Genomic DNA, 14040 nt, shown 5'->3' with positions numbered 1-14040 from the left:
ACCCACTTTACTATTCTTGCCTAGGAAATCCTATGGACAGAGGAGCCTGGAGGGCTACAGTCCATGGGGTCACAAAGAGTCAGACATGACTAAGCACACACACATAGGGAACAAAGACCCCACATGCTGAGTAGTGCTGCAAACACACACACACACACCACCCAAAACAGCTATTAAATTACATGAAAGATGAGGACTGCAGAGGGGAGATCAGTTCAGTTCAGTCACTCAGTTATGTCTGATGATTCACGATGCCATGGACTGCAGCACACCAGATTTCCCTGTCCACCAACAACCCCCAGAACTTGCTCAAACTCATGTCCATCGAGTTGGTGATGCCATCCAGCCATCTCACACTCTGTCATGCGCTTCTCTTCCTGCCTTCAATCTTTCCCAGCATCAGCATGTTTTCCAATGCATCAGTCATTCACATCAGGTGGGCAAAGTATTGGAGCTTCAGCTTTAGCATCAGTCCTTCCAATGAATATTCAGAACTGATTTCCTTTAGGATGGACTGATTTGATCTCCTTGCAGTCCAAGGGATTCTCAAGAATCTTCTCCAACACCACAGTTCAAATGCACCAATTCTTCAGCCCTCAGCTTTCTTTATGGTCCAACTCTCACATCCATACACGAGTACTGGAAAAGCCATAGTGTTGATTAGATGGACCTTTGTTGGCAAAGTAATGCCTCTGCTTTTAATATGCTGTCTAGGTTGGTCATAGCTTTTCTTGTAAGGAGCAAGTGTCTTTTAATTTCATGGCTGCAGTCACCATCTGCAGTGATTTTGGAGCCCAAGAAAATAAAATCTGTCACTGTTTCCATTGTTTCCCCATCTATTTGCTGTGAAGTGATGGGACCAGATGCCATGATCTTCATTTTTTGAATATTGAGTTTTAAGCCAGCTTTTTCACTCTCCTCTTTCTCTTTCATCAAGAGGCTCTTTAGTTCCTCTTTGCTTTCTGCCACAAGGGTGGTGTCATCTGCATATCTGAGTCAATGATATTTCTCCTGGCAATCTTGATTCCAACTTGTGCTTCATCCAGCCCAACATTGCACACGATGTATTCTGCATGTAAGTTAAATCAGCAGAGTGACAATATACAGCCTTGTCATTCTCCTTTCCTGATTTGAAACCAGTCTGTTGTTCTATGTCCAGTTCTAACTGTTGCTTCTTGACCTGAATACAGATTTCTCAGGTCTGGTATTCCCATCTCTTGAAGAATTTTCCAGGTTGCTGTGATCCACAGAGTCAAAGGCTTTAGCATAGTCAATAAAGCAGAAGTAGATGCTTTTCTGGAACTCTCTTGCTTTTTCAATGATCCAACAGATGCTGGCAATTTGACCTCTAGTTACTCTGCCTTTTCTAAATCCAGCTTGAACATGTGGAAGTTCACGATTCGCATACTGTTGAAGCCTAGCCCAGAGAGTTTTGAGCATTACTTTGCTAGGGTGTGAGATGAGTGCAATTGTGCAGTAGTTTGAACATTCTTTGGCATTACCTTTCTTTGGGATTGGAATGAAAAGTGACCTTTTCCAGTCCTGTGGCCACTGCTGAGTTTTCCAATTTTCTGACATATTGAATGCAACACTTTCACAGCATCATCTTTCAGGATTTGAAATAGCTCAACTGGAATTCCATCACCTCCACTAGCTTTGCTCATAGTGATGCTTCCTAAGGCCCACTTGACTTTGCATTCCAGGATTTCTGGCTCACTAGGTGAGTGATCACACCATTGTGGTTATCTGAGTCATTAAGATCTTTTTTTTGTATAGTTCTTCTGTATATTTTTCCACCTCTCCTTAATCTCTGTTGCTTCTCTTAGGTCCATACCATTTCTGTCCTTTATTGTGCCCATCTTTGCATGAACTGTTCCCTTGGTATCTCTAATTTTCTTGAAGAGATCTCTAGTCTTTCCCATTCTATTGTTTTCCTCTATTTCTTTGCATTGATCACTGAGGAAGTCTGTTTTATCTCTTGCTATTCTTCACAACTCTGCATTCAGATGGATATGTTTCCTTTTCTCCTTTGCCTTTAGCTTCTCTTCTTTTCCCTGCTATTTGTAAGGCCTCCTCAACAATCATTTTGCCTTTTTGCATTTCTTTTTCTTGGGGATGGTCTTGATCACTGTGTCCCATACCATGTCACGAACCTCCATCCAGTTCTTCAGGCACTCTATCAGATCTAATCCCTTGAATCTATCTGTCACTTCCACTGTAAAATTGTAAGGGGTTTGATTTAGGTCATACCTGAATGGTCTAGTGGTTTTCCCTACTTTCTTCAATTTGGGTCTGAATTTGGCAATAAGGAGTTCGTGATCTGAGCCACAGTCAGCTCCTGGTCTTGTTTTTGCTGACTGTATAGAGCTTCTCCATCTTTGGCTGCAAAGGATGTAATCAATCTGATTTCAGTATTGACCATCTGGTGATGTCCATGTGTTGAGTTATCTCTTGTATTGTTGGAAGAGGGTATTTGCTATGACCAGTGCATTCTCTTGGCAAAACTCTGATAACCTTTTCCCTGCTTCATTCTGTACTCCAAGGCCAAACTTTCCTGTTACTCCAGGTAGCTCTTGACCTCCTACTTTTGCATTTCTGTCCCCTATGATGAAAAGGACATCTTTTTTGGGTGTTAGTTCTAGAAGGTCTTGTAGGTCATCATAGAACCAGGGGATAGATACATGGTGTTATAAATCATCTAAGACAGAATTTAACCTAGTCTCAGAAATCCATGAAGACTTCCCCAGGGAAATGATTACTGATACATTATGGAAGGATAACCATGAACTATATAAGACGATAGAGGAGAATTTGGGGCAGAGGTTTCCAAGTGATTGGTTGGATTATCATGGGCAGAGGCCCCATGGCCAAAGAGGGTCCTGCGTTCCCTAAGAAACAAAAGAAAAATCAGTGTGGAGAACTGGTCATGAGAGATGAAGCAGAATCCAGGGAAGCTCAGTCCATTTAGGACCCTATTAAAGACAGTTTCGGGCTCCCCAAGTGCTCAGATAGTAAAGAATCTGCCTGCAGTGCAAGAAATATGGATTTGATCCCTGAAACAGGAAGATCCCCAGGAGAAGGGAAAGGCTACCCACTCCAGTATTCTTGCCCGGAGAATCCCATGGACAGAAGAGCCTGGTGGGCTACAGTCCGTGGGGTCACAAAGAGTTGGACACAACTGAACAACAAAGCACACACAAAGATAATTATACTTATTCAATGAATATGCATTATTCTTATAAAGAAAAAATTTGCCTACTCAAAGACCACCTGCCCCTGGCCTGATTATCACAGATTTTTAAGTTAGCATAAGGTAAAATAATGAGTTTTAGAAATTCAACATAACTGACAAATTATTCCAAAATTATATTTATTCCTAATGAATAGCTTCCATTAGACTAAAATTATATAAACATACTAAGAAGTGGGATGGAATAAATAAAAACAGGGGGGAATTACATTAGCAAAAGGAGAGGTAGGCCTTGTAAACCACCTTGATACTTCTGTTTTTTCCCCTGATGGCAGCTGGGGAAAGAAAAGGAAAAGAAAAGGCATCTTTTATCAGTCTTCATGATGCAAAACAAGCTTCTAAGAACTGTCAAAAGAGCTGTGCTGTGAGGCTGGCCACCAGATCTCTCCACTCTGTGTTCAAACAGGGCGTTCTCGAGCACAGAGTTAACCTCCCCACACACTTATGCCAACACATCCTATTCAAAGCACTGGTTTAGGATGGTTTTGTTTTTAGGAGTAGAGTGTTCTGAAAGTCACACCGTGCCCTTTGTGATTGCAGGCTGGCGGTGGATGGGCCGTTTGGAGCTGCTTTGACTGATGTGTTTCACTATCCAGTGAGCATGTGCATTGCTGCGGGAATAGGGGTCACTCCCTTTGCGGCTCTTCTGAAATCTATCTGGTACCGATGTTGGGAGGCACAAACCCAGTGCAAGCTGAACAAGGTATGGAAAAAAGTCATCAGCTCACCCTTCCATGAATTCAAAGGTTCACCATCCTTCTATCTATCATCTGCTGATTCCTGGGGAGGGTTTTAATTAACTATGAGGGATAAACTCAAGGATCCTTAACTATACTTATGTTCTTAAAAATCTCCTTTCAGTATTACATTTATGAGAAGGGTTATGTCTAATCTTGTTAAAGATGACAAGACATAAATTTTATTGCTTCATTGCCGTTACAGGACATGTAATTGCTCATGTCAGTAAAATATGGACAGGCTGCAAATGGCTATGTGACTGGGCTGCAGTGAGTAATATTAACAGGCAGGCTTTGACTCTTGAGCTTGTTACTGTGGTTTAAGTGTATGATTCAATATCTTCATCTCAGGGCCTCAGAGTCTTAATTGAGAAACAAAAATGCCACAGTTGGGATTCATTTGTCTGCTTGCTTCTTGTTGTCATCCAACTCCAAATCTCTCTTTTATCATTTCTTGAATGTTCTCAGACTAGCTTCCTCCATAGTTCCCTTTCTCCCTTTTTCCATTCCTTATCTGAACCCTCTTAGGGTTAGCAACAGACACTAGAGCAACAGGAAAAAGGGATGTCAAGTTGAATGGTGTCAACTCCAGGGGACCCAGGACACCTGGGTCCTGGTTCTGATCTTTCTGATCTTTCTGATCTTTCTTCTGCCACTTCTCTGGTTGACACTTTGGCAACAGTTTGCTCATCTATCCAAGGAAGATGCTTGATTAGGTCAGAATGTCTCCATGTCTTCATATAATGGGGTCCACTGAAGAGAATTCTGTAGTCAAATGACCCCAGAAATGTTATGATAAGGCACCCTTTAGAAGAGTCACATCTTCTATTCGCCTATTAAATAATTTCTGTAGAAAAGAACATCATTCAGTTTTGTTTCACCCACCCTTCTCAAGCATATTTAGCCGTGGAAATTTTTTTCACTTCCCATCTTTAAGAAATGGCACTCTCACTACAGAGAAAAGTGTGGAGATTCCTTTAAAAACTGGAAATAAAAAACTAAAATAAAATAAAAACTGGAAATAGAACTGCCATACGACCCAGCAATCCCACTGCTGGGCATACACACTGAGGAAACCAGAATTGAAAGAGACACGTGTACCCCAGTGTTCATCACAGCACTGTTTATAACAGCCAGGACACGGAAGCAACCTAGATGTCCAGCGGCAGACGAATGGGTAAGAAAGCTGTGGTACATATACACAATGGAATATTACTCAGCCATTAAAAAGAATGCATTTGAATCAGTTCTAATGAGGTGGATGAAACTGGAGTCTACTATACAGAGTGAAGTAAGTCAGAAAGAAAAACATCAGTACAGTATATTAGCACATATAAATGGAATTTAGAGAGATGGTAACTATGACCCTATATGTGAGACAGCAAAAGAGGCACAGATGTAAAGAACAGACTTTAGGACTCTGTGGGAGAAGGCGAGGATGGGATGATTTGAGAAAATAGCATTGAAACATGTATATTCTCCTATGTGAAATACATCACCAGTCCAGGTTCGATGCATGAGACAGGATGTTCAGGGCTGGTTCACTGGGATGACCTTGAGGGATGGAATGGGGAGGGAGGTGAGAGAGAGGGTCAGGATGGGGAACACATGTACACCCATGGCTGAATCATGTCAATGTATAGCAAAAACCACCACAATATTTTAAAGTAATTAGCCTCCAATTAAAATAATAAAAAAGAAAGAAATGGCACTCTGAAGCACTGGGGCAAAGCCAGATTGGAAGATATCTAGATGTGGCAATTTCTCAACTAAGAAGTTAGAGTAAAATAAGCTACCATTTCATGAGTTTCCAAGTGTCAGGTGCGTGACAAATGCTTTCTCATTCTGTTTTTATAATCGTCCCAGCAACCTTAGAAAGTAGGTAGCACAATCTCTGTTTTCCAAAGGACTCGGAAGCTTTGAAGAGACTACAGTAACTTTCCTGAAAACACACTGCTAACAAAAGATAATAACCAGCATTCAAACTCAGGTCCATCTGGCTCTCTGGTTTGACATAGGCAGCACGTGGTAAGCATGACTGCCACCTTCTGTATTGTAGGAAGACTGTGGAATTCCTGGCCAGAGAATCTACCTCAGCCTGATTCCACCAGAAGCATCAGTGCATCAGTTCACCTCTCTGAGCTGTTTCCTGATCCACACAACAGAGAAATAAGATTCCATATCCAACCAGTCAGTTTTAATAACAAATAAGACAAATAAATGATGTAGAAATATTTCATTGTAAATGTGTATGAAAAGAAAGTGAAAGTCACTCAGTCATGTCCAGCTCTTTGCGACCCCATAGACTGTAGCCCACCAGGCTCCTCTGTCCATGGAATTCTACAGGCAAGAATACTGGCGTGCATAGCAGTTCCCTTCTCCAGGGGATCTTCCCAACCCAGGGACTGAATCCAGGTCTCCTGCATTGCAGGTGGATTCTTTACTGTTTGGGACACCAGGGAAGCCCAAGAATACTGAAGTGGGGTAGCCTACCCCTTCTCCAGGGGATCTCCCTGACCCAAGAATCAAACTGGGATCTCCTACATTGTAGGCAGATTCTTTACCAGTTGAGCCACCAGGGAAGCCTGCAAATAGCTATAAGATTATATTAAATGTGCACTATATCTGCCAGAGATATGAAAAGATCACTAGTTCATTTCAGTTGCTCAGTTGTGTCCGACTCATTGTGACCCCATGGACCGCAGCATGCCAGGCTTCTCTGTCCTTCACCATCTCCCAGAATTTGCTCAAACTCATGTCCATTGAATCAGTGATGCCAAGCAACCATCTTATCCTTTGTCATCCCCTTCTCCTCCTGCCTTCAATCTTTCCCAGCATCAAGGTCTTTTCCAGTGAGTCAACTCTTCTCATCAGGTGGCCAAAGTATTGTACCTTCAGCTTCAGCATCAGTCCTTCCAATGAGTATTCAGAGTTGCTTTCCTTTAGGATTGACTGGTTTGATCTCCTTGCAGTCTAAGGGACTCTCAAGAGTCTCCTCCAAAACCATAGTTCAAAAGCATCAGTTCTTTAGTATTCAGCTTTCTTTATGGTCCAACTCTCACAGCCATACGTGAAAGTGAAAGTCGATTAGCCGTGTCTGACTTTTTGTGATACCTATAGTCCATGGAATTCTCCAGGCCAGAATACTGGAGTGGGAAGCCTTTACCTTCTCCAGGCATCTTCCCAACCCAGGGATCCAACCCAGGTCTCCCACATTGCAGGCGGATTGTTTACCAGCTGAGCCACAAGAGAATCCCCATACATAACTACTGGAAAAAAACATAGCTTTGACTATACAGAAACTTGGTTGGCAAAGAATGTCTCTGCTTTTTAATATGCTGTCTAGGTTGGTCATGACTAGATTACTAGTATTACTACTAATACTAATAGCCTAGATTCAACAATCTCTTGCTTCTAGAAGGCAGGGAGTATCACATACTATCTCACATCATCTTTTTAAGAGACTTACACTTTCATTCCATTTTACAGATTAGAAAATTATAATACCTCTTTCAGATGAGTAGCATCCTCAGATTAACAATGAGGAAGCAGAAGCACAGAAAGCTTATCAATATCAGAATGAGAGTTTGAATCCTGGTTCTTCTTAAGCTATTAACAAATCCCATCTTCTTTTTTTACACCACAGTTAAGTTTAACTAAGTGTCTTGCTCTGTTTGAGCTGCTATAACAAAATGCCACAGGCGGGGTGGCTTTAAGCAACCGAAATGCATTTCTTACAGTTCTGGAGGCTGGGAAGTCCAAAGTTAACACATTGACAGACTTGGCGCCTGACGAGAGGCCAGTTCCTGGTTTATGAAAGGTCATCTTCTAGCTCTAACTTTCTACTGCAGAAGAGGGCAAGGGAGTTTCTTGGACACTGATGGGCACTAATCTCATTCAAGGGGACTCCACCCTCCTGACCTAATCACCTCCCAAAGTCCTTACCTCCAAATGGGGGGGGGGGGGGGGGGTTAGGTTTCAACATTTGAATTTGGGGGAGGGGCACAAAGAGTCTAGGGCATAAAGCAAGCAAATCAGACACTGTTTACACATGTGAACCCCACTGCAAGGCTCTGTTATTGTTTATGTTGATTTCTCATAGCTCTTACTGTCTACCAAGTCAAACCCATTTATCCAGAAGGCTCATTGCTTCATTGTTCTCATCATACTAAAGGTCACATTATGCTTCACATGCAGAATGTGATGGGATAGTATGTCTCACTTTCATTCACTTATTCACTCAATGAATATTTATTCAGCACCTACTATGTGCCATAGGCAAAGCTATGGTTTTTCCAGTAGTCATGTATAATGTGAGCATTGGACAATAAAGAAGGCTGGGTGCCATAGAATTGATGCTTTTGAACTGTGGTGTTTGATAAGGCTTTTGAGAATCCCTTGGACTGCAAAGAGATCAAACCTGTCAATCCTAAAGGGAATCAACTCTGAATATTCATTGGAAGGACTGGAACTGAAGCTGAAGTTCCAATACTTTGGCCACCTGATGCAGAGACTCATTAGAAAAGACGCTGATGCTGAGAAAGATTGAAGGCAGGAGGAGAAGGGGACTACAGAGGATAAGATGGTTGGATGGCATCACCAAATCAATGAACATGAGTTTGAGCAAGTTCTGGGAGATGATGAAAGACAGTGAGGCCTGTTGTGCTGCAGTCTATGGAGTCGCAAAGTGTCGGACATGACTGAGCAATTGAACAACAGGAACTATGTACCAGGCCCTCTCATACTGACATGAAAAGCCTTCCCCTCTCCTCGTGTCAGACTCACAATGCCAGACCCTTCTCTCAACATCCACTACCCCTGTGCTGCTCCCCTCTTATATCACTTATCTTTCTTTTTTGTATTAAGGTTCACAAATTACCTTATTTCCCTTAACAGATTCTGAAGTCCTTGAGTGTGTCTCCTCTGGATATCTTCATAATTAGATATGTGTGTATATGTGTGTATATATATATATATATATATACACATATATATATTTATACATGCATACACACTATAAATTTTAAATAAACCAATGAGTAAATAAGTGTCTACATGCCCCCCAAAAATGGCTTCTTCACAATTTTCTGTAAAATTCTAGGTTACTGAGAATAATTTTTTTATTTAAACAAAATGTTTAATAATTTTATAATTAAAATAATGCATTCCAGTTATTTTATCATAAATAGAAAAAATTCTTCTAAGAATCCACAGAATCTTAAAGTCCTTATAGGATCCCACAAAATCTTAATACTGTCTCCTCACTCACCATTCCGTTATTATTCATGGGCTCTGTTTATGGGTTTTGTTTATGGGTTTTCTTAAGGCTGTGTCAGGGAGAAGGCAAAGGAGTGATCACAAAACCATAAAACAGGGACTGTGATCTCTATTCCAAAAAATAGAAACCATGGAATTGGAAATAAAACACAACTGTTTTCATGACTTATAAAAGTTGAGGATGATATTGAGACAACCCTCAGCTGAAAATCAATGTAGAGGTTGTAGCATATGGGAGAGAAGAAGCCAAATGCAACTGAAGGGCCCAGCCTCTCAGTTTTGCATTTGACAATACTTAGAGTGGCAAGTGACTGGTCCAAAGTCCCTACCTGGCTAGCCACTGGTCAGGATAGGAGATTGTGCTTCTGATTTCAAAGCTCTTTTAGGAAAGAAGTGAGGTTTCATGCTATTGAAAGTTTAAACTGAAAATAACACTTGAGATCTACTTCCTCAAAATCTGCATGCTTGAGAAAAGTTTAGGAAATTTCTTTGTTTTAAAGCAATTCTGTGTTTGTTTGAATACAGCCATCATTAGGCTTATGTAACTAATATTCATCAGGGCCACCCACATGCCTTTGAGATATAAATACTACTCCTTCCACTAAACTGTCAGCATCTCTATAATTTTTTGAGTGCAGCAGAGCAATAGCAGTGCATTCTTATCTAACTACATCTTCACAATTATAGATTTGGGCTCTAGTTTTCAGTGTTTTGTTCTGCAACAAGGAAAGGGGAAAAAACAACATAGAGATGTAAAGCTGAAATTTTAAGCTTAAATAGTTAAACTTAAGCTTAACTTAAGTGGGGGGGACTTTCTTCTTTTTTGTGTAAAACACCTGTTGACATAAAAGCAGCCTTTTTTTTACATACAAGCCTTATGTTGCAAGTCTATAGTCAAAAATTTGCACCAGTGTTATTTTAGTTGTGACCATTGCGAGCTCCTTCCCTTTATCCTTCTCCTCTGACACACTATTCTAGAACACTTCTAAGAAAAATGTGAGAGAATAGCCAATAGAACTCCTCTTCTTTGGTCATGGGTAACACTTTGTTTGAAGCTGGCATTTTTCAAATTTCTTTCGAGCTATGTTTTTTATTAAAAATAGTGGGGCGAACGGGCAGGGGAAGAGAGAGAAGTGGTTAGGAGGTGACTTCCCAAGGAAGCAAAATAGCAATAAGTATAATGATGCTCTGCTGTGAAGAAAATGAGTAAAAGTTGTAATATATTAAAGGAATATTTTCAACCTAACAGTAAGAGCCAACTTCACTTAGTTGGAGGCAGATGAGAATGCAGTGCTCCTTTAGGATGAGAGAATAAGGGAAGGGGGTGTAAGAAGCTAGGAAGTCTCTGTGATACAACAATATGGAGGAAGCTGAGGGTAAAAATGCCCCTTGGCAGTAGATGTCTCCCAACTCCTGCCCAACTGGGATGATTAATTCTACATCACACTCAATTTGTGAAAAGAGCTCTTGAAAAAAATTAGGACAGTTTGCTTGTACAAACTGTCAAAATGATGAATGGAATAGGTGTGTACAAACAGGGAGGGAGGGGGCAGAGTGCTGACATAAATGCATTGGCCTCTACATTTGGTTTTCCTGGTATCACATCCGTGCAGTCAGAACGGAGAGGATGGCCAACGGAAGGATGTGGTTCATTTTCTTAAGTGCATATGTAATCTTCAGATGATAATAAAATAGATTCTAGAAAAACTGAGATAATCTAATCTCTTCATAAATTGTCTTCCTTCATCAGCTCAATAATACATAACTGTGATAATGGGTATTTATAGCGTGTCCCATGCAAAATGACCTTTGGGTTCTTAACCTAACATAATAAACAGATAATTCAAATAAAAAGACAGCATGGGCCAGTGGGAACAAGGCAAAGAGGCCAAGAAAGGCAAAAATCCATACTCTCCTTAAATATATTAATAAAACAAAGGAGGGCCTGCTTCCTTTTCTAATGAATGAAAAATGCATTTAATTTAATCTGTTTAGCTTGAGAAATTATTTACTTTCACTTTCCCTCACCCTGGTGTTCTGGCTACTCCTGGAATTGATCATCTCTGAGAACTGCTGAGAGTGTTCTGATAAATTGAACCAGGGAGCACGAAGCCAGCTTGCATCTCCAGGAGACACACGTGCATCTCATCTTTCACTAGGCAGCCTCAAAAGAGTCCAGTTTCCCATAAGGCCTCCCCATTGCCCTGTGGGGAAGTGACCAGTATTAATATTTTTAATATCTTGGTTTATTAACCACACAAGCTATACATGACTACAGGGTTCCTGTAAAAGATTCAAATAAAATACTCACTCAAAAATCTCCCTTCAAAAAAAAAAAAACTCCCCCTTCAGAACAGATCAATGGTTGCCCAGGGAGTTAGGGGAGAGCTGGACTGGGATTTGAGAGGTTGGCAGATGTAAACTATTACATACAGAATGGATTAAAAAAAAAAAAAAAAAAAAGTCCTACTGTATAGCATAGAGAACTATATTCAATCAATATCCTTAGGTAAACCATAATGGGAAAGAATCCAAAAAAGAATATATACGTATGTATCTGTGTGTGTGTTTGTGTGTGTGTACGTGTGTGTGTTAGTTGCTCAGTCATGTCCAACTCTTTGTGACCCCGTGAACTGTAGCCTGTTAGACTCCCCTGTCCATGGGATTCTCCAGGCAAGAATACTGGAATACTGGAGTGGGTTGCTGTTTCCTTCTCCAGGGGTACATATATATCTCTGAATCATTTTGCACTATACAGCAGAAATTAACACAACATGGTAAATCAATTACACTTCAATTTTTAAAAAACGAATATAAGTATGGCTTTAAAGAGTGGAAAGTACACTGTTCTGGGAACACTTGCGATGAAACACATCGTCTTCATTTAGCTGGTTTTTTAAAAACTCACTTCTGCTTAAAAATAAATTGGTTTAGCAATTTGAAAAAAATCAAAAATCTCCCTTTATTCACCTTCCTTCCCAAACTAACCACTACCACCACTTGACTCTCCAGGGTTCTCACCTGAAACAGTCGAGCATCTTTTATTCCATTCCTTTCCTGTACATTTATGTACACATACACACCTACACACACATGTTTATATTTTATAGTTTTACAATAAGGATGTGGGGGTGGGGAAGGAGGGAGAGAGAGAAAGATGCACAATTTATGTTTTGTTTTTCCTCCTAACATGGCCTGGAGCTCCTTCAAGTGTCAATGCCTATTTATTGATTTTATTTTATGTAGCGCCTTCAGTGAATTCTGTAGTATGACTATCTCACAATTGATTTAATCATTCTGGTATTAATGGACATTCTGGTTGTCTAACAAGTATTATTAACTAGAATCAGAACAAACTGAGGCACAATAAAGTTCAGTCCCCATTCACAAGGAAAAGCAGCAGCATAGCCATGAAACAGTTAACAATAACAGCAATGGCTTTCAGAAAAACTCTTATGGGCTTCCCTGGTGACTCAGATGGTAAAGAATCTGCCTGCAGTGCAGGAGACCTGGGTCTGATCCCTGGGTCAGGAAGAGCCCCTGGAGAAGGGAATGATGACCCACTGCAGTATTCTTGCCTGGAAAATCCCATAGACAGAGGAGCCTGGTGGGCTACAGTTCATGAGGTCACAGAGTCGGACACAACTGAGCAACTAACACTTTTAACTTTCAAGGGCTAACATGATTAACAAAGGCTGGTCTTATGATGGATAATGGGAAAAACAATAATTTTATTTCTTTAAAACTTGATGTGGAAGTCACATTAGGGAAGCTTCTTGATAAGAACTAGTTGCTTCAAAAACTGTTTGCTATTGTCTTCATCTAGGATGACCTTGGCGAAAGAAACCACAAAATAAAAACCAGGACAATAATAGTTACCATTTATTGAGGAGGTATTATGTTTTCTAAAGATCAGTCTCAAGTCTTTATCTTTTCAGAGACAATAGTTCTCTTTTTGGAAAACAATCATGAGTCCCTCCATGGAAAGTCTCCATCACCCTCCTCGGTTGGAGCTTCTATCAGTTCTGTTAATATTTCACGAAGTGTGGAATGTTAGCTCAGATTACTATAAGGCTATAAGATTACCAAGGCTAAGTGGCTTAAAACAACAAACATTTCTCATAGGTCTGGAGGCTGGGAGCCTGAAATCAAAGTCCAGGATGACTGGGATTTTGCTGGAAGTCTGAAATCAGAGTCCAGGATGATGGGGTTCTGGGAGGACTCTTCCTGGCTTGCAGATGACCACCCTCTTACTGTGTCCTCACATGACAGAGAGAGGGAGCTCAGGTCTCTTCTTCTTCCTATAAGGGCACTAATTCCATCATGGGGGCCCACCCTCCTGACCTCATCTAAATCTAGCCACCTCTCAAGGGCCCCATCTCCAAATTATCACATTGCCTGTTAAGCTTTCAACACATGAATTTGGGAGAGAGACATTCAGTCCACAACAGTGGGGAATGTAGGGTGCTGCCCAGGAGGAGGCAAGGTCACAGTGCCATTCCACTGACCTCCTGGGGGAGGTCAAGCCAGCACCCTATAAATCACCTTACTGCGTATTGAGCACATGAAGCCTGGGACACCCTTCACTGGTGAATGGGTTCCTCTTTCAGAACTGCATAATTATAAGCACTGCTGAGGTTTGAGACAGGTGCTGCAGATAAATTTTGGTTTCACCTCCTGTGGATGACCACCGTCTTTACAATTCAGGAGTGACGGTGGGGACACAGACCCCTAAGTAGGGCAGATGGCCCCTTTGCTCTCTAATATCATCATGCG

The 14040-nt window shown here is 41.0% G+C and overlaps 1 protein-coding gene across 1 annotated transcript in view; it reads left to right on the top strand.

The window, feature by feature from the left end:
• The window catches only part of NOX3 (NADPH oxidase 3), a 65196-nt gene that overhangs the window by 30676 nt on the left and 20480 nt on the right, over positions 1 to 14040 (top strand). The window contains exon 10 of the mRNA XM_061130272.1: positions 3791 to 3953. Within this exon, the coding sequence (XP_060986255.1) occupies positions 3791 to 3953 (163 nt within the window). The remainder of the gene's footprint in view (positions 1 to 3790; positions 3954 to 14040) is intronic.

Source organism: Dama dama, chromosome 26, assembly GCF_033118175.1.
Source record: "Dama dama isolate Ldn47 chromosome 26, ASM3311817v1, whole genome shotgun sequence".
Taxonomy (NCBI): Eukaryota; Metazoa; Chordata; class Mammalia; order Artiodactyla; family Cervidae; genus Dama; species Dama dama.
Note: the sequence above shows the minus strand (reverse complement) of the source record. Positions and strands in the feature narration are given on the sequence as shown.